Here is a 25508-nt window from a genome sequence, read left to right on the forward strand (position 1 = left end):
CTCACTTTCACAGTTGCATGCGCTGCCAGTTTACATGGTGTCGGCCGAGTAAGTGCACATATATTAAGTGCCCGCCAGCGCTCTCTCCTGTTGCTGCAGGTGATGGGTCATTAGTACCATTTTTTAATCAATACTGCAGCGCCCGATACGGCACCGTTACTTCGCATTGAACGATCCCTGCCACCTGGGTAATTTCTGTTGACAGCACACATGGCAGTAAGCAAATGCGTCATTTAAGGGAAGCCCACAAGTCAAGCAAGACGCTTCCCCGCCTTTACCACGGTGCCGCATGCCACTTCGATCAACGTGTAAAAACTGCCCACTGATGGACATAAACGGCGCACTGTGCAGTCGTCAGGCTGTGCTCGCATCCGCCGCACCCACGAGGAGACTGGCGCGAGCAGCATGCAGAGAGAGAAAGCGCGCGCAGCACGCGAACACGGCCAGTCAGAGCGTCACGGCGCCGCCGCGCCCGATCGACGCTTCAGAATTGCACCGCTACGGGAGGAGCACAGCGCTGTCGTCGCGCGACAAACTTTAGGTTGGGGTCCCTATACATGCAGATGCGGCCACACCAATATTCAGAATCCTGCCTTGTGCACACCCGCATGCATTCCAGTGGTCTGGCGCAGCAGGGAGCACAGAATATGTGAGTAAAAGTGCAGGGTGGGAGGGAGTGTCGACTTATAATCAGCGTCGAACTTTTTTCTGCCACGGAGGGTTGCAAGTTGGGGGGGTCGACTTATAACCGGCAATAGAGTAAAAGCTTGTTAATTCGAACTGATGCCCGGGTTCCAGCACAGCAATGTGTATTTCAAAGGGGGAAAACTCCTGATAATTCGAAAAGTCGGCATCCACTACGGTTAATTCGAACTAGGAGCCACTGGCGGACACCGCTCCTCATAGATAGAAGTTGAGCCATAACGAGTAAAACACGCTTCAAATATACCAGAGATGTAAAACAATGAAAAAGAAAAAAAGCCGAGTGCATGAGGCTCACAGATCCCATGTTCCAGTACATGCCGTAGCAGGTTTTCGCTGCCGAAGCACTCGCCCTCGCTGCTGATGCTTTGGCGCAAGCCGTTCCAGGTTTTCGTTGTGGATTGCGATCACGTCGTGTACACAACGCAGTTCAGCCGCTGCAGTCATGCTTTTTGTTGGTGCCACGAGCTACACGGACAGCAGCGTGAAGATGTTGGAGCCCTTGAGTGACGCCGATATAATTGAGGCTGCACGCTCCCAGCAGACGTCGCAGGGCTCAAGTGCAGTGAGAACAGCCGACAGTGATGAGTCCGACGGCGGTGATGAGACTATGCTACCGCCAAGTGCATGTGAAGTAGCGCCGGCACTCGATGTTGCACGCCACTTCTCTGTCAATGAGAACACTGGCGTTGCGCAGGAGCTAGCTTTGGGCAAGCTGCAGATGATGCTGATGGAATCTCGGCAGAAGAAACGCAAGGAAATGCACTTCGCTGATTACTTTTAATTTTGACAACCCTTCCTAGTAAATAAACATGTTTTGGAGCATAAATAGTGCCATATATTCCAGCACAAAAGCTCGCTGCTCCTACGAATGTATTCCAGTACTTGTTTCTGGCGCATAACTGGCCGATCAATTTATTTCATTTGCCATTAGGACCGGATCAATTTAATTCTCAGAATTGCCCGCCACAAACGTGTAATAGCTCTCAGCTTGCAACGAGTCCAGATGTGACTGCCTCGGGTTTCTGCTTGCGGGGCGGGGTGCTATGACAGCTCATTCTAGCGCCCATTCAATAATTCGAACTTTGCTTAATTCGAACAATTTTCCGATCCCGTTCAAGTTCAAATTAACAAGCTTTACTGTATAGGGCAGCTGTTCAAGATCCCAGCATCATAAAAAAAATTACGTGGTGCTCAGTTTAAATTTTCAAAAGCAGTGCTGGAAAAGTTCCTGCATGGAATAACAATGTGCTGCACTATCTGGCATGCACCTACAAAACAGGCCAGTTAAAACTCTCCCGATTTGCACCTTACACCCAGCCAACAATCCCTGCCAACAAACCATGGGCACACAGAATCAGTAACACAATACTTCCCGAGGACAAACACCTACAACGTTGCAATTTTTCCCATTACCATAGCCGAGTGGAACCAGCTACCATCATCCCTTGCTCTGCTCTGCAACGATTTCTTCCGTCAATGGAGCCAAAGCTACAGGGCAAAAACAGCCTCTCTTCTCATCTTGCGGAATACAGTTCTCGGTTGCAGTTAATAGTTTCCCCTTAAACTACAGCATAACATTGGTAATACTAATATTTAGGGCACAAATCTAACATAACTGAAGGCAAAACAGCTTTGATTACAACAAATTAGTTCGCCAGTTACACCAGTGACGGAGTGAAGCAATCGCGCAATGAGCAATGGGTCCAGTCACCACATACTCTGTGGCCAAACTATTAGGCAGAATGACAAATTATGGACGCGTAGCCAAGAAAAGCTGTTCGCGAGCATAGCAATGACACTCTACACCACACCATTCGCTAAAGGTCTGGAAAAATTCATTTTCACTGTTTAGTTTTTTCTGCGTATATTGACTCCTGGTGTTGGAAGACTCCTACTCTCTGCCTTCAGTTTAAAAAAAAAACAACGTGAAGAGTGCCTTTCAGCCAGTCGTGTGACGACTTGCTGCTTTGTCACCAGCGGAGTAATACGTAGAAACACACGGAGTAATCTTCGAAAATGTGCGGTTTGCTTGCGAACCAAACACTTGCAACAAAACGCAATAGCATCCCACAGACGACACAAAAAAGTTTAGATCCTTGGATATCAAAAGACTGCAAAACTGGGAAGTGGGGCCAACAGGGGACATTCGAGAAAGGAGGACCATGATCAACAACGTACCGCAAGAAATGAAGCATGCGCTTCCGCTGGAGCTGGCAGTGGGGCACACCACCTTGCGGCAGCAGACTCGCAAAAGTGCTATGGTAGTTTTATCCATGGGCTTATTTGCAGCTATGTTGTCCGCGACTGAAACTATTTATTCAAGAAAATCCAAAAAACAAAATAAAAGCGAAAATGAAGTTTTCCAGAATGCTCTTCAGTGCACCTTTAACTCACTTTTGTTCACGTTTTGCTTTGCACTTTCTTTTCTACTCTCCATGATGCCCACACTGCCAGGGTCGTTTACTGGTCCAGCAGTATGCTGCAAACAACCGCATAAAGGAAATCTACAATTTGTAAAGCGCACCCCAAGTGCTCGGTGCTGAGGGTTGTTGCCAGCCTCCTCCTGGTCGTTGCTCTCCCCCGCCCAGGGCCGGGGAGAGAGCAAGGCAGGGGGCCCCTCGGTGAGGCGCCCCCCGTCAGACTGCGTCACCGCACTGTCGTACTCCTGGTTGTCCTCATCATCCGCATCCAGGTCAGAGGGGCTGCAACAAGAGGCGCCATATCCCAGACTAGCTGTCCAGAGCAGAATAACAACTTTGTGCAATGTTTTGCCAAAAGCTTTAAGGTAAACCTCCACGCTACGCTCCGTTTTTGTATGCTTTTTTTTCTTGCATGCTGTTACAAAAACATTGTTAAAAGCTCATGTCAGGTATTTCTGTACAGTATTATGCAAATTTTTTTCAGCCTATGAAATATTTGGATTCATTATTATTCCAACAAGTGTTGAGGCACCTATGCTAGATTGCTTTAGACCACCAGGGCTAACTTCTTTCCACATTCAATGCCAGCTGTACTTTTTTTCCCTCTCTTGCGTGCACTGCATGCTTTGCCCTGTTGTGCCATAGAGGTGGTCCCATAGCGCTCGCCACCTTTTTCATGACTGAGTGCTGCCAGCTCTCTTGGCGGTAGCAAAGACTCCGGGTCAGGTGTTGGTGAGTATAATACATACAAGGCATTTGTACACAACAAGATCGGCACGAAGCCCCGAGAGCTACCAGCAAACGTGCCTGTTCTCGCACAGCGACGTCCGGCGAGACTTCAACGCGCAACACATCTCACTCCACTCATGAGCAGCACTCAACTCACGGTGGGTCGGTGTCTCCCTCCAAGCGGCAGCGCTAGGGCTAATAAAGCCCGAGAAACAGTTGTCACTTATACGGTCCGATACAAAGGCAGCACATGAGGGCAGCCCGAGAGGTCCAACCAGGGATTGTGCTGGCCACTCACTTCAAATTTGCCGCGCACGGTGACTTCCAGGGGGGAAAGAGAAACCGGTACCTCGCTGTCTCGCAGCTTGCGGCACGTTTGGGCATGTCACTCTCCGATGCTTCCCATATGGCACCTCTGCCTTGCAGCGCCGTATGGGGTTACCCGGGAATAACAGCCTCTACAGCTCCAGTCCCTTTGCGAAATTTCCTCCTCCTCACAGCTCACAAGCCTGATGGCTAAGCCATCTCAAAGAAGACATTTGTCATTTTCAATATTCGTTTGCCTTCGACTATTGTCCTTGCTACTGCAGCAATGCGTGTTTGTTATTCGGGATGCCCTTAACTGAGCATGTGACACGATGTTATCATTCCACAAAAATAACGCTGCTATGGCCAAATGCTCTCTACTAGGACCATTTCATTACTAAAGATGTATTTTAATGAACGACACAAAAAGCATGCAGCCATCTATGGAAAGCAATCTAGGACTACAATTTCACTTTACCATGCCTGAGACTTTACTACCATGTTTACTCGCCAAATTTGTGCCCTTCAGTGAGCAAGAAAAAATAATAGACAATTTAGCATGGTTACGCCAAAAGCAAATTAGGTGTGCTAGCACTTCGGTTTTCACACTAGTTTCTGTTCGAGACTCGGTTTTCAAGGTCAAGCAGGCTTCAGACAGAGATCGGCAAAATCAAACTTAAGCTCCACCTTTAAATTATGAAGCGATTGCATTAATGGTATCAATTCCAAACATGCAGAATTGGTCATTCTGGTTTGGTTTAGTTTGGTTTAAAGGGTTTAACGTCCCAAAGCGACTCAGGCTATGAGGGATGCTGTAGTGGAGGGCTCTGATTAATTTCATCTTCTAGGATGCCTTAATACCACTGGCATCGCACAGTACACAGGTACCAAGTATTTCGCCTCCATCGAAATTCGGCCGCCGCAGCCAGGACCGAACCCGTGTCTTCCAGGTCAGCAGCCGCGCATCATAACCAATGAGCATCCGCGGTGGCTGGAACTGGACATTCTGGGAATTGGTCCTTCTGTACTTTACATTCACAGATCACTGGGAGTCCTCATACCACTCCTGGAGCAGTGGTGGAGCAGTTAAGCAATGCGCCACTGCATTGCAATGGCAGGTGCTGCCACCTGTGGAACTTGCGAGACCGATGTTGTTATCCGCGAGCAACCTCAACGCCACGGGGAGATGTTTCGGAGAGACAAACATTTGCGAAAACTGAGAGAGAGGCTTTTAATCTCTGAGGCGATCCTCAGCGGATAGTTTGAACGTGTTAGCAGCAAATCGTTTGCTATGTCTGAGGCTGACACAGTAAACTTCGTTTTCTCTGAGGTGGCATACTTAAGTTCTTTATATCCAAGGAAACACATAAAAGTTCATTATATCAAGGTGGCATACAGTATTTACTCAAATCTAGGCCACCAATGATTCTAAGCCGACACCCGAAAGTTAAAGATCAAATAGAATAAAAAATTTCCTTGAATGTAAGCCCACTACAAAAACAATTGAGAAAGACAGCAGGTATAGCACGTAAACGGCATTTAATTCCCCAAACTTGCTTCTGTTAATTCATCCTTGTCATCACTGACCTCTTTATCACTGTCCTCTTCGTACAGTGCACAACCACCTGTGCCATCGAGTGCAATTGGAATGCTGTAGTTTCGGAACAAGCATGCAACCAAGCTTTTCAGGATGTCATCTCAGGCTGCAGAAATCCAAATAGCTACAACTCTGACGCACACTTGATGCAGCCTGTTGGAGTTAGCTGACATGTCTCAATGATCCCGTGGAATGCCTCGTTCTCCTGCCAGCTCTCTCGCTTTGGCCTGTAGCACTCGTGTGGTCTTTGGAAATGTCACTAACCTCCGCAATTTCACGAACTCTGCCACTGTTGATTCCACTTCGGGATGGCGACTTTTCTTCGGGACCGTAAAGGCCCTGCTCACTGCGGCATAAGCAAAAATTTCATCGTGCTGCCCCCTCCAATGGCGAGCATTCTTTTCATCCGCACGGAAACCCCAATCAGCTTGCAGGTTTGAAGACTGATCTGCAGTGACCACAACTTTTTGCTTGAAGACGGCACCATAATACACCGTCTGCCTGGTGCCATAATGTCGGTGAAAAACCACGTGTGAATCACTTGCATTGCCACAGAACATGACCATGCTACCATGCGAAGAGAAAACGAGGTCAAAATGACAGCCCAGCCAATGCTCGTGTGTGCTTTTAACTGCATCAGCAATGGATAGTAACGGCTAGAGTGCCATCTTCTATTGGGTGGGTGCCATCTTCTGTTGGGTGGGTGCCATCTTCTGTTGGTGGGTGCCATCTTCTACTGGGAGGTGCAATTGTCTAGATGGCTGGATGGATGGAAGATAGGAGCATTCCCTTTGAAATGGGGTGGTGGCCGTTGCTATCATGCTTGGCTTGTTTTCTTTTTTGTTTAAGTGTTGTAAATTGTCATTAAGTTTCGCCATTTTCTTCAAATACGTTTTCCTACACCTCTAACTTTATGTCACCTCTGCTTTTGAGCCACCGATCTTCCAATCGCTTTTTGCTAATTTCCACTGTAGATTTATTTACATGACCATTGTTATCTCTAAACGCTGAGGCCTCAGGAAGAGTGACTGTGCCTGCATTGACATCCGGATGGATACCATCACATTCAAGTATGAAGAGCTCAATTGTTTCCACAGGTTTACCACAGACAGCACGTGTCAGCCTCATTAAATTTTTTTGTAGCTGCGCCTTCTAAGACACCCCAATCTAGCTTCAAATAGCAGGGCACTGCCTCTGGAGTTATCAAAGAACGATTCCTTCCTGATCTGCCTTTCCCAGTATCAATAAAGATTTACACTATGCTTCTTTTCCATCGCGTTAATCCAGTTCTTTGGTGTTTTGTGGGGGCGCCACCTGCGTGCTACTTTTTTTCATTTTTATGTATTGTTGCATTTTATGAACAAACGACAAATTCTTTGAATCTAAACAGACCTAAGAGTTTCATATGTTGTGTTTTTAAAAAAAACTATCAGCTTAGATTCTAATAAATACGGTGCTAAGGTTTGGTATATCCGAGGTGGCTGGCATTATATCCTGTGGGTTTTTAATTGGGGAGATAAATAAGTTTCCCCCATTTACTCGCTGCTGACACTGCTCAAAGGCGCCAGACCCCCCCCCGTGATCGCGTATGCTACCGAGCGCAAACCGACCACGGCGGGCCTTGCTCTGTGGGAATAAAGGAACAACACACTGGCTGACACAAACAGGCATTTATTGCTACAGCAACAATGCCAGCTAGCAAAAAATACGCTAATGAATCGAGGTCGTCCGACTCACCAGCAAGGTTACGAGCGAATGTTCGCCCACGCAAGAGCAAGGGATACTCCAAAGCCGGACGGAACGAGAGGCAGAAGAGGCTCCCCGCCACTTCCTTGTCCCGCTGGAGAAGAGCGGAGCCGCGAGCGACACGTGCACTCGCGCCGACGATCCCAGCCGAGGAGAGTGCACTCTCCCGAGAGGGCAGCAATAACACCCTGTGTCGCGCTCGTGTTACCCTCTCTTCTTATAAGTTAACCAGGGAGAGTCACGTGGCATGCCCCGAATCAAGGCAACGCTGTGGGACGGTGCACCACGGGAAAGCTAACCACAAAAAGAAACTGTGGGGCAGATCCCCACAATTCGAGGTGGCATATTGCTACCTGCCATGGTGGGCAGATGGCAACCTGCCTTCTATTAGCCACTTACACAGACCTTTCCAATGCTAACACATTACTATATTTTCTGGAAAATAAGTCGCGATTTTTTTCTGAAATTTTCGTCGGTATGACTTATATACAGTGAAATCTCGTTGATACGATTCGGCTAAATACGTTTTTCGGCATAATACGTTTCTTTTTCGTTCCCGGCCGATGCCCTATAGAGGTAAATGCATTTTTGTACGGCTAATACGATCATATTTCCACGTCGGTTTGGATAATACGATCCCGGAAACGTCTTCTGTATGATGATGACATCAGAACCAGTCCTTTGCAGCGGGTGGGCAGAGCTACTAAAATTAACATCGAGCGAAACGACAGGCACGGCGGACTAAAGACGCGGCGACGCACGCTTTGTATGCTCGAGGCTTGGCCTGGCTCGGCTCGGCTAGAGTCTGGCCGTGCCTCCGCACAGCGCCTGCAGCAGTGTGGCGGCCTCTGGGAGCAATTTTCGCAAGCTCGCACACCAAACGCACCGAAGCGCACCGAAGGTTTTTAGCGCCATCTATCCTAAGACATAGTACTCACGGTAAAATCACGTGACCAAGAAGCAGTGATTGGCGCATGCATTGACGATGCTGTAGGCTTTGTTGGCTTTGTGCTTGCCATTTCTCGTTGCCATTTTGGTGTTTCGAGCGTTCAGCTTGCACTTCGCCCTTATCGTTTCTTCTGTTTTGGTGCCGCGTTTCACCCGTGCGCTTCACCATGTCTAGAAAGCGTAAAGCGTTATCGCTGAAAGAAAAACTCGACATCCTCGCAAAAGTCGACGAAAATCCGCAGAAGAAACGTGTCGACCTGGCACGCGAACTTTGCCTGTCTCCAAGCTGAACACGATCGTCAGCAAGCGAGAAGAAATTCAGAAGAACATTCAAGTCTTCGGTGTCGGCGTGAAGCAAACAAGGGGCGCACAGCATGGCAAGATGGAAGAGGTTCTTCTGGCATGGTTCAGGGAAGTAAGGGTGGCGGGCATGAACGTGGACGGGACAGTTGTTCGCGAGAAAGCTGATGAGATAGCACTCTCGTTGGGCATCGAAGATTTTAAAGCTTCGGGCGGGTGGCTCCATCGTTTTAAAACACGGCATGGCCTGTCGTATAAAACCGTTTCCGGCGAAGGGAAGTCTGCCGACCAAGATCAGGTCTCCAACTGGCTTCCGACTCTGCCGGCGGTGATTGCTCAGTACCAGCCAAGGGACGTGTTCAACGCAGATGAAGCTGGGTTGTTCATCAACCTTCAGCCCGAGAAAAGTCTCAGCATAAAAGGTGAGACGTGTCAAGGCGGAAAAAAAAGCAAAGAAAGAGTCACCGTATTGTTGTGCTGCAACGCTGATGGAACCGAGAAGCTCAAGCCTACCGTCATTGGCAAATACTGGAAGCCACGCTGCTTTTCGCGTAACCCACGCCTTCCTGTCATTTACAAAGCGAATAAGAAGGCATGGATGACCGGAGCCCTTTTCACAGAGTTCCTCACCCTTCTGGATGCCCGGATGCGTGCTGCGAACCGTAGAATTCTTCTATTTCTCGACAATTGTGCCGCGCACCCTGTGATACTTCGTGGCTGCAAAACGTAAAAGTAATTTTCCTGCCGCCCAACTGCACCAGCCACTTGCAGCCCCTAGATGCAGGAATCATTAAAACGTGAAATTTCACTTTAGGAGCTTGTTGGTCAGACGCTTTTTGGCCAAGATTGACCGGAAAGATGCCAGCTTGAAGGTGGATCTTCTTGATGCCATCCATTTTCTGGCGATGTCATGGGATCGCGTCAAACCCGACACCATCGCCAACTGCTTCAAGAAGTGTGGCTTTTTTTGTGCACCTGGCGATACTGAGGAAACTGGAGATGACAACGCAGAGATTGACATCCCGGACTGGGGTGACCTCAATGTCGACGCGTCTCCGGAAGAGTTTGTATCGGCGGACGACCAACTGGCGACATGTGAATTGCGCACCGTCCAAGACGTCACTGCAGATGTTACCGCTGAAGAGGAGAGCGACGACGATGACAACCAAGACGCCGGAGATTGCAGCAGCGATCGTCGGCCATTAAATACTGACGGTGCACTCGAAGCTTTGGACGGGCTTCGTGGCTTTGTCGCGTCTGCAGAGCTCAGTGAGGAAACTGCTACTCGTTTTTACGAGTTCCAAAAAAGCTTGCTGCAGGACCTCGAAAAGCAAAAAGTGCAGCGCAAAGTGACGGATTATTTTAAAGTGCTTTAATAAAAGCAAGTTCTGTGCCAAGTATGTATTATTCGCGATCTTTTGGAGTCCGGTTTGGATAATACGATTTTTGGATAATACGTTTTTATTTTCGGTGCCCGTGAGAATCGTATCAACGAGATTCCACTGTACTGCCAAAATTGAACTGGATCCTATGGCCATGCCCTTTGTATCGAGCAGGCATCAAATGATGCGCCCGCTTTTGCCGTGCACAGTAACTCCATCTCAGAAAGAAATCAAAGGAACAGCAAATTTCTTCCCAACAACAAAATGCAGCTTATGCATTTTTACAGAAGGTGCGCAGTTACTTTATAAATGATAGATTACAGATTATTTTTTCTTTTTGGCAGCAGCGGCAGCTCGCAACAAGTCACGCTGATTGTACTAAATCTGCTCCAATGTTTGCAAGTCAGTTGCCTTTCTACTTCTGCTCTCATAGCAAGGCTTCAGCTGCCAAACTAATCCTCTGGTGCTGTTTGTACTGGGTATGCCGGCACGTTCTCTATATGCTACATTGTTATGTATGCAGGATCTTGCTTCAAAAAAATGCCCCTACTTGAGTTGTAGCGAGTGTGAGTTCGATTTTCACACTGGTGCTTGCTCTGGGATTGAACAGTGAAGACCAAAAGGGAACTGTTAAAAAAAATGAGGAAATGTGCCTCATGTAAGCCCGGTACCACAAAGAGTGGTAGTGGAAGCGCATTAGATTGGGATGTCAAATCTATGTTGCTTGTCATAAGTAGCAAATTGAACTCACTTCTTTGCCTACCAGGAAATTCGATGAGATTGAAAAAAACCATGTGTTTATCTCAAACAAGTTCAAGAAAAAGGCTTGACACTCAGGAGAAAGAAATGGTGGAGCAAAAGGCACGGCTTGGCACGCTTGAAGAAATTAACACACCTAAAGATTTGGCTGAGTTGAAGGCAAAATCAATGGCCTTGAATGGGGGAGTCGGCACCTAAATCTCAAGTTTCACAGTATCTTTCAAAGTGAAAAGGAACAGATCTGTTAACAAAAGTAAAAGAAGTAGGCTCAAAACATTCCCTTTAAGCACCTACTTTTCATGACATCATCTCAATTCATAGGCAGCCTGCCAAGAAAGACAAAACCCCTAGCATAATTGTTCACTTCGGGCGTCAAGAATTGAGGGACCAATGGGTGGCCAAAAAGTGCGCCTTGTGGCTTTCTAACAGCAGTCAGTATATCCCTGAAAACATGACTAAATGCATTCGCAATCTTCTTCTACTCTTTATTTTTCATTCTTTTTAGAGCCTCACAATAATTTTTGTCTCCATCTCTAATGAATGGGCAAAGCAGTCCAACTATGAGTTCATAAGGCACTCGAATGGGGGGGGGGGGCACTTATCAGAAAGAAGGATGGAGATAAAGCCTGGGTCATTTGCTGAGAAGCTGATCCTGCCGCTATCACTCTGTAACAGTCCACAGCAATGCACTGCTATAATCTACTTCTTCCACATCAAGCTGCTCATTGTCCTGAACTAAACACCAGATTCTCAGCTATACAACTGAATATTGAATCTATTTTAGGTAACTTTGACAATTTTACTCATTTTTTTTTGAAAACCTGTGACACGTTTGATGCGATTTTGTTAACTGGGAACTGGGCTGAACATAAGACAGACTTGGTTAACCTTCCTGGTTGTGCACTCTTTACTTAGTCATGTCATTTCAGACAGAATTGTTTCTGTGGTGTATAGACCACCATCTGGAAATACTGATAAGGTTCTGAAATTCCAGGAGTGTTATCTTAACTTTGTAGGGCTGAAAGGTGCCCCGATGTTATCGGTGGTGATTTCGACATCAATGTTATGGAGACCTCAAACATAAATACTGATTTTCAACAAGCAATTTTTTCAAACAAGTTCTTAATCAAATCTAAGGTTCGACGAAATCTCGTCTGGTCGGGTGAATACATTGGCGAAAATAATAATGACAAGAATGATGTCAAGAAAAAGAAGGCTTGTTCCAACGCACTGGCTGAACACGTTGAAAACACGAAGCATGATATCGCTTGGGAAGAAGCGGCAATTATCGGCCGTGAGAAAAACTGGATGTCACGCCAATATCTGGAGTCTCTGTTTATCCAGACAACAGATCAGACGCTCAACCGAAACATCGGCAATCTACCGCCCTCGTACGCTAGATGCCTGCGACGATTAGCACAACGTACTTAAGCTTTGTGTGCGAAATTTTTCCATCAGTGAACAAGACTTCCGTGTGGAAGTCGAAACGTCCTTCCATCTTGACAACACCTTTTGGTCGGTGCTTCATTATTTTCGCCAAGTTCTTAATCACAATACCCAATAGTACGTTGCACACTTCTAGTCTTCTTGATCTCTTTATTGTCGACATTGCTTCCCCTTTGGCCTGCACTGGAATAATTGGTTTGGTTTATGGGGGTTTAACCTCCCAAAGCGCACAGGCTATGAGAGACGCTATAAGGAAAGGCTCCTGAAATTTCGACCACCTGAGGTTCTTTAACATGCACTGACATCGCACGAATTTCGCCTCCATCGAAATTCGAACGCCACGGCCAGGATCGAACCCGCGTCTTTCAGGCCAGCAGCCAAGCGCCATAACCACTTAGCCACCGCGGCGGCGCTGGAATAATTGGTTCTGATCTCAGTGAACACTGTGCGATATTTGCTTCTATGCCTCTTCCTTCTCCAGCTGCTCGCAATGCATGTGAAGTACTTTCATCTCAATGTATTACAAACGAAAACTTACCCCACTTTCGAACAACAGTAGAAGAGACTGTTTGGAGGCTAGCATTTGATTGCCTTACACCTGATGAGTGCTATGACCTTTCCATAAACGTGTTAAATTCTCTCTATGACAAATGTTTTCCTTTGAAGGTAAAATAAAAACGTTAAATTACAAATGCCATGGGTTAATTATTTCCATCTTAAGATGATAAACCGTAAAAATAAGCTTTTCAAATGTTTCTGTGCCCACGTGAGCCTGTAGCCCTAGCTGCGTTTAAAAGGTATCACATTGCTTTAACTAATGAATTAAGAAGGGTAAAAGAGGAATACCAAAAACGCTTATTTCGCAACAATAAAGATGATTCCAAGAGATTTTGAATAATGAACTTCTAAAAAAATGCGGAGCTACAAATGTGGGAGAACTTGACATCAATAGCAAGCCCTAATCTGGTTCTTCTCTCACGGACAAATTCAATACCTTTTTTTGCTGGCTTCATTCCAATAGGAAGTTCTGGCGCAGCCTTTAGTTTCTTGACCAACCCCACCACATATTCGATCGCCTTCTGTCCTACAGACTCTGAGGAAGTGTTTTCCATCTTAATGAACCTTAAATCAACTCGTTCTATTGATTATGATGACTTTCAAATAAGACCGATAAAATTTGTAGCAGGCATCACTGTGCCTTATGTGGTGCATATTTTCAACTGCTCAATATGTTCTGCCAGTTTTCCAACACAAATGAAAAATACTATGGTTTCAGTTATTTTAAGGCAAAACCCTTTAATGGCTCGTACTCGCGTGTCGGTGTAATGATGTCTTCCACGAATAACGCAACAACTAATCAGGATAGCAGAAAACGAATGGTAGCATCAGATAGAGAGGACAAAATGTAACCGCCACACCAAGTTTGATGACTGTACAGTGATTAGTTAAATATAGCCAAATATAGCGAAAAAAAAAGAAAACAACAAAATGTGTCGATTTAGCACAGGTGGCACGCCACCTGCACGCCACCACCAGAGAAGCCAGAAGCCAGAGAAAAAAAGGAGGCCAGAGAAGCAGACCACAAGCACCACCAACGTCGTCTAGATTGAAAGTGTGGCAAGGTTGAAGCCCATGGGAGTGCCACTAGTATGGGAACCTGCGAAGGCGGCAAGGACAAAGGCTTTCGCCTTGCCGCACTTTAGATTGGCAAAGTGCTCCGATAATTTTTTAAGGAAGGAGACAAGAACGAAATATCTAACTACCGACCAATCTCTGTTTTACCGGTTTTTTTCAAAAGGCCTAGAGAAATTTATAATTAAAAAAACTCAGAACTTCTTCCATAAACACTCTTTATAAATTGACAGTCAGTAAAGGACGGTCCACAAATATTGCTCTACTGTTCCAAAAAGAAATTATATTAGAGGGTGTTGAATGCAAGAGTACAACAGTTTATTTGTAGACTGGCAAAACTTCTGATCTCCTAAATCATGAAATTACTTCAAACTATAAATGTACGGTATCTGCAGCTCTTCTCTTATACCCCGTCACACGGGACTTCTTCTCGGTCTTTGCCGTAAAGTTGTCTTATTGCACTAAAGGAGGAAAACCGAAAAGGAGCAGCGACGCTGCTACACGGCAAATCCAAAGGAGCTAGAACGCGGCCTCCGTGAATGCCAAAAGTCACCGCTGTGTGTGCAGCGGCGCTAGTAACATTATGAAATTAAAGCAGACGGTAGCACTTCAGCTAAGAGTGCTTTCGTTTGTGTTAGAAAAAGTAGCTATCACGATAATAAACGAGCGTTCTGACGGTGAGAAAGGGATATTTTGAAACAAAGTTTCTTTTTTTTTTTTCATCGTTCTCGGTCCAACTACGGTAGGCGCACTTTTCCGTTCGGCTCCTCGTTGTGTTCGAGAAGCGTGATTTGTTGCTTGTGTCTTTGTACACACAAGCAAACTCAAAACACGCACACAACAAAGAGCAAACGAAGAAAAAACAGCAAAGCGAGATGCGCAAGCACGTGTGTGTCGATGCGGCTGCTGAAAACCGTTCAAGTCCTTTCTTAGCAGTGTGGATGTCTTTAGTCATAGCCTCCTCTACGGTTAAGTGCACTGTAACGCAAAATTAACCATTGAATAAGATAAATTAGATATTTTTTTACGGTTTCAAAACTAAAAATTGTGTCAATTTTTTATTCTTTGAGCTCGCTAGCTGGCGCTGCCGTCTGGGTTGCTCCTTTAAGCAACTTTAAGGCCGCTGACGGCCGCCTTTATTCCTACGGAACTTTATCGCAAAGGTCTCGACGCTTTGCCGTGTTGATGCGCGTCACGCGCCTTTGGGGCAAAGGACCTTAATTTCTAAGGCCTTACAAGTGCCCGTGTGACAGGGGTATTAATCTGTTTCGCTCGTAGCTAAGCCAGCCTAAACAGGCTGTCGTTATTGATGGTAACCGATCTAACTTAAAACCTATACAGTGCGGAGTTCACCTGGGTAGCCTTCTAGGTCTGTTTCTTTCTAATGCTAATATTAACGATATTGCCGCGAATATTTGCAGTGTTTGTTCGTTTTTCAAATCTGCCGCCACATCCCTTTATTGCTTTGTTTGCGACGCAAGACGCAACTAGATTTATCTCGATTGATCGCAGCCAGGCAGAGCTGATTCTACGTTGTTCCGGAATGTTCTAGTAACCTTGCACTCTTTATCTCGAAAGTTCGCTATCAGCTTTAAATTGAGCACGGCCGACAGCGGCCGGCATTCTGTTCGACGACCGCCGAGCACGCTTGTCGCTTCGCCGCGCCGAGTGATTCAGACCATTTTGGGTGCAAGTCAGCCCAATAAACAGTTTTCTTTTAGAAGAAATTTTGTCCGTCTTCATCGCTGCTTCGACTGCCGTCACCACTACGTGACATCTGGTGGAGGTGCTGGGAAGCCTTCCATGTTCTAGACGCCCCCTTCAAGTTGTGAAGCCAGCCCTCAGAGCTTCGCCCCCGAGGACGAGCCAGCAGCTCAGCGAGCCAGCCGACGTCTCCAGGGAGAGGAGCCTGAGTTCGGGACCCTGCCGGACCGCAGCAGACAGCGAAAAGACACTGCTACGAGCACCGCAACCTCGCCGAAGGTGTCCACACCGATCATACTGCGGCAGCCGCGGGTGCCGCCAACTTTCAATGGATCCCTAGGCGAAGACCCTGAAGAATGGTTGGACCAATTTGAGCGCGTGGCGTCATTTAACAAGTGGGACGATGTGGCAAAAATTGGACACTTGTTTTTCTCATTGGAAGGCACCGCACGCACGTGGTACTAAAACTACGAGTCGTCCCTTACGACATGAGAGTTATTCAAGAGAGAACTATTGAAGGTATTCACAAGTGTCGTGAGGAAAGAAAGAGCCGAACGACTCCTCGAGTCCAGGATCCAGCTTCCGAATCAGCCCATCCGCGGTTACGTCGAGGAGATGAAGCGCCCATTTCGCCACGCCGACCCCAAGATGACCGAGGAAAAGAAAGTTCAGTTTTTAATGCGTGGCGTAAAAGAGCTCTTTGGCAGCCTCGTCCGCCAGCCGCCAAAAACCAGTCGAGGAATTCATGGCAGAAGCCTGCACGATTGAAAAGACCCTCGACGTCCGAGCTCGTCAGTACAATCGCCCTTCCTCTGCCTGTGAAATCCGTTCGTACACGACGGCCACCACCAGCGACAGCTTGCGGGAAGTTATCCACGAAATCGTCTGACAGGAGCTAAGCCGATTACTGCCATACTCCCCGCAGCCACAAGCAGCGACTCTGATGGATGTGGTACGGGAAGAAGTGCAACAGGCACTTGGCACCCCGACGGCCAGAGAACCCCAGGCCATGACCTACGCCGCTGCAGTAAGGACTGCTCAGCCCCCAAAGATAACCCCTACGTCCTCCCCGAGATGAGCCACTTGTCCCACAACGCCGCCTCCCAGTCCCCGCCCGCCCAGCCTATGACCGACGCTCAAGCCCCAGGAAATGCGACGCCTGGAGGACTTCCGACAACCGGCCGTTGGTGCTTCCATTGCAGTGAGGCCGGCCATATTCTTCGTCACTGCCCGTACCGACGTATCGGTCTTCGAGGATTTGCCATTAACGCCCCACGACCACGCTTCGGGCAACGTCCGCAGGAAATCGACGAGTACCTGCGTCGAGAAGAGTACACGCCGAACTGCTTTTAGCGCTCACCATCGCCGTCAACCTCGTGCTTTGCGTCGCCACGTCGCAGCTAGGCAGCCGCGGTACGAAGAAGGTCTCCCAGTCCCCGTAGGGGAAACAAAAGGCAGCAACCTCTGGAGGTGAGGTTGCTCAAGAGCGAAACGCCGAAGATCCTCCACCGACCATGCCCCATGAAGACGCTGCACCCGCGACGCCGCATGAAGAACTGGCACTCGCTGCACCGACGCCGCACACAATGAGAACCCCGACCACGACGCAGGCTGCCTTGAAAACGACGCCGCCACTCAGAAGAGCTTCGACCACACGCCCCACACGCGACTCGCATACGCCACGAAGCCGTGACCCGACGCCGAGAGCGACGTGCAATGCAAGAGCCAGGACCTCTGACTTAGAAGTGACTATCGACGGCCGGAAAGTTACCACTCTAGTCGACACAGGAGCCGATTACTCGGTGATGAATGGAACATTCGCTGCGCAGCTGAGAAAAGTCACAATGGCTTGGGACGGCCCACAAATTCGCACCCCAGGGGGCCACCTGATTACGCCATCAGGACGATGCACAGCGCCAGTGACTGTCAACGGACATACCTATCCTGCGACCTTTGTTGTTATACCGCAATGCTCCCGCGAAGTGATCTTGGGTATGGATTTCCTTAATGAGCATCAGGCGATCATCGACCTGCAATCCAAGCTGATCACGCTTTCGACGGACGAAGCCATCGCTTCGATGAAAACTCGGGAAAATCACGTTGCCCTGAGTGTCCTGGAGGAAGAAGTGAGCGTCCCACCCCGATCAAGCGTTAACGTGACCGTAGGCGCCACGAAAGCCATTAACGCTGAAGCCATCATCGAGGGCAACATGCAGTTGCTCCTAGAGCGAGGAATCAGCATCGCAAGAGGCATCGCACATTTGCGCAATGGCCAGGCCGAAGTACTGCTGACTAACTTCAGCGAAGAATAGCGGCACGTTAACAGAGGAACGACGATTGCTTTCTTCGATGAAATATCCGACGTACGAGACTCCTTCGCCCTCTCCGACCCCTCCGCAGAAGATTTGCCTGACCAAGAGAACTCGCCCACTTTCGACATCAACCCAGCCCTGCACTGGAACAGACAAGATCAGATCCGCAATCTGCTTCAAAGCTACGGTGAGTGTTTTTCGACATCGCCGAAGGTGCGACAGATGCCAATTGCCAAGCATCGCATTACAACGGATCAACACGTCCGACCTCTCGGTCAAAGCCCCTACCGTGTGTCACCGCGAGAACGACAAGCCATCCGGGACCAAGTCGAAGAAATGCTTCGCGACGACGTCATCCAGCCTTCAAACAGCCCATGGGCGGCACCGGTTGTTCTAGTGAGAAAGAAAGACAGCGCACTTCGATTCTGCGTGGATTACCGCCGCTTGAACAACATAACAAAGAAGGACGTCTATTCCCTCCCCCGCATCGACGACACACTGGACCGCCTCTGCAACGCTAAATATTTCTCATCGATGGACCTCAAGAGCGGCTACTGGCAAATTGAGGTCGACGAAAGAGACCGCGAGAAAACAGCATTCATCACTCCGGATGGGCTGTTTGAGTTCAAGGTGATGCCATTCGGTCTCTGTTCCGCACCAGCAACGTTTCAGCGAGTAATGGATACAGTGCTGGCAGGCCTGAAGTGGCAAATTTGTCTGGTATATTTAGATGACGTCGTTGTCTTCGCCTCGAACTTTGAAGAGCACCTCAAAAGACTTCGAACAGTACTAGACGCAATCAAGTCGTCTGGCCTAACCTTGAAAGCAGAGAAATGCCACTTTGCTTACGAACAGCTGCTGTTTCTAGGTCACATCGTTAGCAAAGAAGGAGTACGCCCAGACCCGCAGGAAACAGCTGCTATTGAACAGTTTCCACCGCCGGCCGATAAGAAAGCAGTGCGCAGATTTCTCGGACTGTGCGCATACTACCGACGATTTGTGGAAAACTTTTCGCGCATCGCCGAGCCCCTGACCCAACTGACGAAGGCAGACGTGCCGTTTAAATGAGAAGCGCCGCAAGCAGAAGCCTTCAAGGAACTTCAGCGTCGATTACAGTCCCCACCGATCCTTGCGCATTTTGATGAAAACGCCAATACTGAAGTTCATACCGACGCAAGCAGCGTGGGACTAGGCGCCGTCCTCGTTCAAAAAAGCGACAGGCTGGAGAAAGTCATCGCATACGCTAGCCGTTCCCTTTCCAAGGCCGAGGCTAACTATTCGACAACTGAGAAGGAGTGCCCTGCCAGCATCTGGGCTACGTCAAAATTCCGCCCCTACCTCTACGGACGGCCGTTCAAGGTGGTCAGCGACCACCACGCGCTCTGCTGGCTTGCCAATTTGAAGCACCCCTCTCGCCGACTCGCTCGATGGAGTCTGCGTCTCTAGGAGTTTGACGTCACCGTAGTTTACAAGTCCGGACGCAAGCACTCTGACGCCGATTGCCTCTCACGAGCCCCTGTAGATGCACCGCCGCTGGACGACGATGAGGACGCCTTCCTGGGACCCATCAGCGCAAGCTCTTTTGCTCAGCAGCAACGCTCGGACCCCAACCTAAAAGGCCTCATCGAGTACCTGGAAGGCAAGGTTTCTTCACCCCCCGCTTCATTCAAGCGAGGACTGTCTTCTTTCTGTGTGCAGAATGAGGTCCTTGTGAAGAAGAACTTTACAGCGAACAAAACAGCCTACCTCCTTGTTGTACCTACTTGTCTCCGCGAAGAAGTTCTACAGGCTTCACACGACGAGCGGACAGCTGGACATCTCGGGTTTACTCGCACCCTCCGCCGCATTCAAAACAAGTATTACTGGCCCCGACTGTCTGCCGATGTCGCACACTATGTGAAAACCTGCCGAGATTGTCAGCGACGAAAGACTCCTCCCACACGACCAGCAGGATTTCTGAGCCCCATTGAACCTCCTTCAAGGACCTTTCAGCAGATTGGCACGGACTTGCTTGGCCCTTTTCCAACGTCAACATCTGGAAATAAGTGGATCATCATAGCGACCGACTACCTGACCCGCTACGCCGAGGCGAAAGCCCTACCGAACGGAACAGCAGCAGAAGTCGCCAAATTTTTCGTGGAGTGCATTCTTCTTTGACACGGTGCCCCCGATGTGCTTATCACGGACAGAGGAACAGCATTCACGGCGGAACTAACGCAAGCCATACTGCGCTACAGCCAAAGCAGGCACAGGAGGACAACTGCATACCATCCGCAGACCAACGGACTGACCGAGCGCCTGAAAAAAACCATCGCCGATATGCTCGCTATGTATGTCGATGCCGAACACAAAACCTGGGATGTCATCCTGCCTTACGTCGTCTTCGCCTACAACACCGCAGTGCAGGAGACCACCCAGATGACGCCTTTTAGGCTCGTCCATGGCAGGGAGGCCACGACCACGCTAGACGCCATGCTGCCCAACGTTACAGAAGAAGAGAACGTCGACGTTGCCGCCCACCTTCAACGCGCAGAAGCTCGAAGGCTTGCCCGATTACGGATCAAAAATCAGCAGCGGTCCGACGCCAGACGCTACAACCTACGAAGACGCAACGCGGAATACAAGCCAGGAGACCAAGTCTGGGTGTGGACGCCCATTCGCCGCTGTGGATTGAGTGAAAAGCTTTTGCGCCGCTATTTCGGCCCGTACAAGGTTCTTCGTCGGCTGGGTGAACTGGATTATGAAGTCATCCCTGACACAATGACTGCATCCCAGCGACGCCGCGTACGACCATAAGTTGTCCATGTAGTCCGTCTGAAGCCGTATTATGCGCGCTAAAGGCCGCTGCATTTCCATACTCTATTTTTGCAAGATCCGTTTTTTTTTCCTTACTAGTTGCATTATTTGTTTTAATGCATCGGGTCGATGCTTCTTTGAGAGGGGAGTAATGCCGCGAATATTTGCAGTGTTTGTTCGTTTTTCAAATCTGCCGCAACATCACTTTATCGATTTGTTTGCGACGCAAGACGCGACTAGATTTATCTCGATTGATCGCAGCCAGGCAGAGCTGATTCTACGTTGTTCCGGAATGTTCTAGTAACTTTGTGCTCTTTATCTCGAAAGTTCGCTATCAGCTTTAAATTAAGCACGGCCGACAGCAGCCGGCATTCTGTTCGACGACCGCCGAGCACGCTTGTCGCTTCGCCGCCGCCGAGTGATTCAGTCCATTTTGGGTGCAAGTCAGCCCAATAAACAGTTCTTTTAGAAGACCCTTTCGTCCGTCTTCATCGCTGCTTCGACTGCCGTCACCACTACGTGACAATATAGCTGAAATCAGTATAGCTGATTACACAAGTTTTTTTTTCCTTACTGACTCATCAACAGATAATCTGTTAAGGGGAGATGCGTGTCGAAAAAAAGTTTTTCACGAAATTTTTCAGTTTTGGGTTTTTGACTAAAATTATCTTTGGGCATTCAGCTACAATACCCAAAAAAATCAAGGTGAAATTCGAACGCGAAGTTAGTAAAAGATCCATTTTATTGAGCCAAGGTGATTCGAGAAACTGCAACTTTCCGCGTACATCGTCAACTTTCGAGTGTCTGCCTCTCGAGAACGTTGCACCTGCCGCCATTGCTGTTTGCTTAGATAGGTAGAGAATGCCTTGTTCTCGCAGACAGCGCCTCTTGCTGTTTCGTATCTTGGCTGTCAATAAAAAAAAAAAAAAACGTTTTCGGTGCCTATTTCAAGCACTTCTACTGGACCTTTAAAACACGTGGTGCTTTAGCATAGCTGCCATTGGCCGAGACTGATGCACAACTGCGGCAAAGCCCCCCTTTTGCTACCGCCTGCTTTCGCATTGTATGGCGTCTACATCAATCTCTCCAGAGTTTGTTTTTTGGATCAGTTTGAAATGAACGACGACACGATTTCAGAGCTCGGAAATCTCGCACGAAGAATGCGTACCGAAGACGCCGTCACAAGCCTTGACAGAAAACGACAGCGGAAGGCAGCCACCTGACACCAGCTAGCCCGAACCAGGGCAACAGCCACTTGGGCGAAATTGACGCTGCAGTGAACTTCGTGAGCGCGACGCAGGTGAAGACTGGAAGTGACACAGCTGTGAGCAGTCGTCATTCCTCAAGTGCTACGATATGCGGCATCAGCGCACTTACGTTACTGGTAAGTGGGGCTGCTTGACCTACGTGCCGCACTTGTAACCTTGCGGTTCCTGAACCTGCCAATAACGTAAGAGCCTTTCGGCGTTTCTTGAACTCCACTACAAAAACAGCGAGTGCTCTGCATCGCTACTTTCTTCTACATACACCTCGAGCCGTGCTGTGCCTGGCGGACTTGCGGATGGCGCCAGCGGAAGCAGGAGCTTTCAGAGCGGGAGCGCCCGCGACAGCTTCACCGTGAACATCAAGGTGGCCATGGCTGCGCATGCTATGGTATAATATGGGACACCGTAACTTGCAACAAGTTCTCGAGGAGCTTGGTGTGCTGCCACCGGAATAGGTTGTTGTGCTGGAAACCTCCCGTGACCAGAGAAGGAAGGTGTCGGTCCGCCAAACAGCCAAAGCCCGAGCACATTGCCGTAACAGACAGAGCAAAGAGAGCACGTCTGACAGACTCCTTTCGCTAAGATCGTGAAGGGCCCAATGTATGGGGCAGGAGAATTTAAACATGGCTGTGTTTAAGACGCATTATTGTATTCTGTCAAGAAATTTCATGTGCTTGTGTCATGTTTTTCAAGAATACAGATGTCTGAAACTTTCAACTGCATTTTTCTACAATTGTAATTTTCAGCATATTTTACGTTTTCAGCATTTTTATATTTTGTACTCAAACATTCAAGTACTTAAAATCGTCAGACTTGGATGAAATTTTGCACACAGCTTCATCGAAGTGTGCAGAATGGGAATATCTATCTGAATTATCAATACTTCTTTACATTTTTTTGCAAAAATTCAAAGTGTGGACTAACAGCACCCAGAATATATACTTTTCAGGTTCTTGAATTTTTTTTGCAAATACAGGACACTGTGATTAAACTTCAAGTAGTTTCGCTCATACTACTTAAACTAAGATTCAAAATGAGCTACTCCAGGCTGCTCTAAACATAAATTTAATCTTTAAAAAGTGTGCCCAAAAAGCCCTATACTGTACTTTTGGGGACTATTACACAAAAACTATGCAAGCTACATAAAAACTAAGGCCATATTTAGAATCTGCATTAAAAACTATTATCAATGATCCAAGTTTCATAATCGTAGGTTCAATATTAAGAAAAATGTGTCTTCGAGGAGCATCTTCCCTTAGAGAGAGGAACCAGTGTTCATCTTTTAAACAGCGCAAAAGACGTCGACGCAGAAGGGGCACACAGGACGCACACAGTGCTGTGTGTGTCCTGTCTGTCCCTTCTGCGTCCGCGTCTTTTGCGCTGTTTAAAAGAAGCATGAACCACCAACAAGCCCGCACATCTACCCTTGTAGTGTTTTTCAGTCTTTAAAAAGATGGTCCAGATCAAATGGACTTGCCATAACTAAGAAATCTCAAGCAGTTTTCTTTCAACCTTTCAACTTTAAAATAACTCTATGAGTGCCCCTTTTGCTTAATAATAACGCAATAGAAAAAATAAAAATTATGGGAGCACTTTGCCAATCTAAAGTGCGGCATGGCAAAAGCCTTTGTTTGGCCTTGCCGACTGCGATTCTAGCTTCGAAGGTCCTCATACCAGTGGCACTCCAAAAGGCTTCTACCTCGTCACACTTTCGATCTAGATGACATAGTTGGTGTTTGCGGTCTGCTTCTCTGGTCTTATTCCCGGGTGATGCGAGTAGGCGCCATTGAAGCCTGCGCTATGCTTCTTTGGCCTTGGTCCCAGGCGACACGTTAAGCCGATGGCGACGGACCCGTTCGCAAGGGAGGCGCGCGCGTGCTGGTGGCGCCACCTGCACGCGCACCGTTACCATGACTGCTTTGGGTGTGATGTCACCCTCTCCCGTCGCTATATCGACGTCCACGCTATATCGACGCATTTGGTAGTTTTCTTTGTTTTTTCGGTATCATTAGTTAACTAATCACTCTACAGTCATTAAACTTGGCGTCGGGGTTACACTTTGTCCCCTCTATCTGATGCCACCATTCGTTTTCTCCTATCCTGATTAGTTGCCACGTATATTACACCGGACATGACCGTGGCCGCGAGTATGAGCCATTAAAGGCTTTCGCCTTAAAATGTCGACAGCTTTAAATCATTGGGTGTCATTTTTGATATACACACGAAATAAGACAAAACAAATTGGGTGTCATTTTGATGTACACACGAAATGGACAAAACACTTACCATATATATTGCAAAGGGAGTGTCACAGTCTGTTGGGGTCCTTTCCAGATGTCGCTCAGAATTTCCTCCAAATCTTACGCTGATAATCTCTAGTGAAATATTCCAATCTTATCTCAACTACTGTCGCTTGGTCTGACCCACCACATCAAGCACTAACATTATTAATTACTAATGCTTCAAAATAAAGCGATTATATTAATTGCCGGGGCCACTCACACAGCTTATACAGTTGATGGTCTTCTTCAATACAAGTTTATTCGTATTAATGTCCTCTTTGAATACCGGCTAGTATATTACCTCAGGTTCTCTTCTCACCCCCCCCCCAGCCGCTATCCTCATGTCTCTCACTAAATAAAAGCCAAAGAGAGATATGTCTTCACCCAACACACTGATATTTTTTTTCCTTATATAATATATATATTGTAATGGGACCGATAGGCGCAGCGCAGCGAAGAAGCCGATAATCGGTGGATCATCGTCGCCGTTGACCATCTCACCCGTTACGTCGAAACGTCGGCTCTCAAATCTGCTACCGCAAACGATGTCGCTCACTTCATTCTACGCAGTCTTGTTCTTCGTCACGGCGCCCCGAAAGAACTTCTAAGTGACCGCGGCCGTGTTTTTCTCTCGGACGCCGTCGAGGCCCTGCTCAAGCAATGCCAAATCGTTCATCGCTACACCAGCGCCTATCACCCCCAGACCAACGGCATGACTGAGCGGTTCAACCGCACTCTGAGTGACATGCTCGCCATGTACGTTGACACCGCCCACTCCAACTGGGATCAAGTGCTCCCGTTCGTCACGTACGCGTATAACACAGCTACTCAGACAACAACGGGGTTTTCTCCTTTCTTCCTCTTATATGGCCGGGAGCCTACATCCACCATGGACACCATCCTTCCTTATCACCCTGACCCTTCCGAGACCACCTTACTGTCCGAAGCTCACCTGTATGCCGAAGAATGCCGGCAACTTGCCCGCTCTTTCACCACACAGCAACAATGGGATCAGAAGCACCGTCGGGATTCCCCGGACCCTCCAGCGTCCGGGGACCCTCCAGCGTCGTTTGGCTCTGGGTGCCTTCCTCCACTCCCGGCCTCGCCACGAAACTACTGTCTCGCTTTCACGGACCTTACCGGGTTGTCCACCAAACTTCTCCGGTGACTTATATCGTT

At 48.1% G+C, this 25508-nt stretch overlaps 1 protein-coding gene across 4 annotated transcripts in view; it reads right to left on the bottom strand.

Moving 5' to 3' along the window:
• Positions 1 to 25508, bottom strand: part of LOC144105749 (uncharacterized) — an 80461-nt gene that overhangs the window by 21430 nt on the left and 33523 nt on the right. For 2 of the 4 annotated variants that reach the window (XM_077638854.1, XM_077638855.1), the window contains exon 4: positions 3230 to 3407. The exons of the other annotated variants lie outside the window; for them this stretch is intronic. In XM_077638854.1, the coding sequence (XP_077494980.1) occupies positions 3230 to 3407 (178 nt within the window). The remainder of the gene's footprint in view (positions 1 to 3229; positions 3408 to 25508) is intronic. 4 annotated transcript variants of the gene reach the window in all.

Source organism: Amblyomma americanum, chromosome 9 (assembly GCF_052857255.1).
Source record: "Amblyomma americanum isolate KBUSLIRL-KWMA chromosome 9, ASM5285725v1, whole genome shotgun sequence".
Taxonomy (NCBI): Eukaryota; Metazoa; Arthropoda; class Arachnida; order Ixodida; family Ixodidae; genus Amblyomma; species Amblyomma americanum.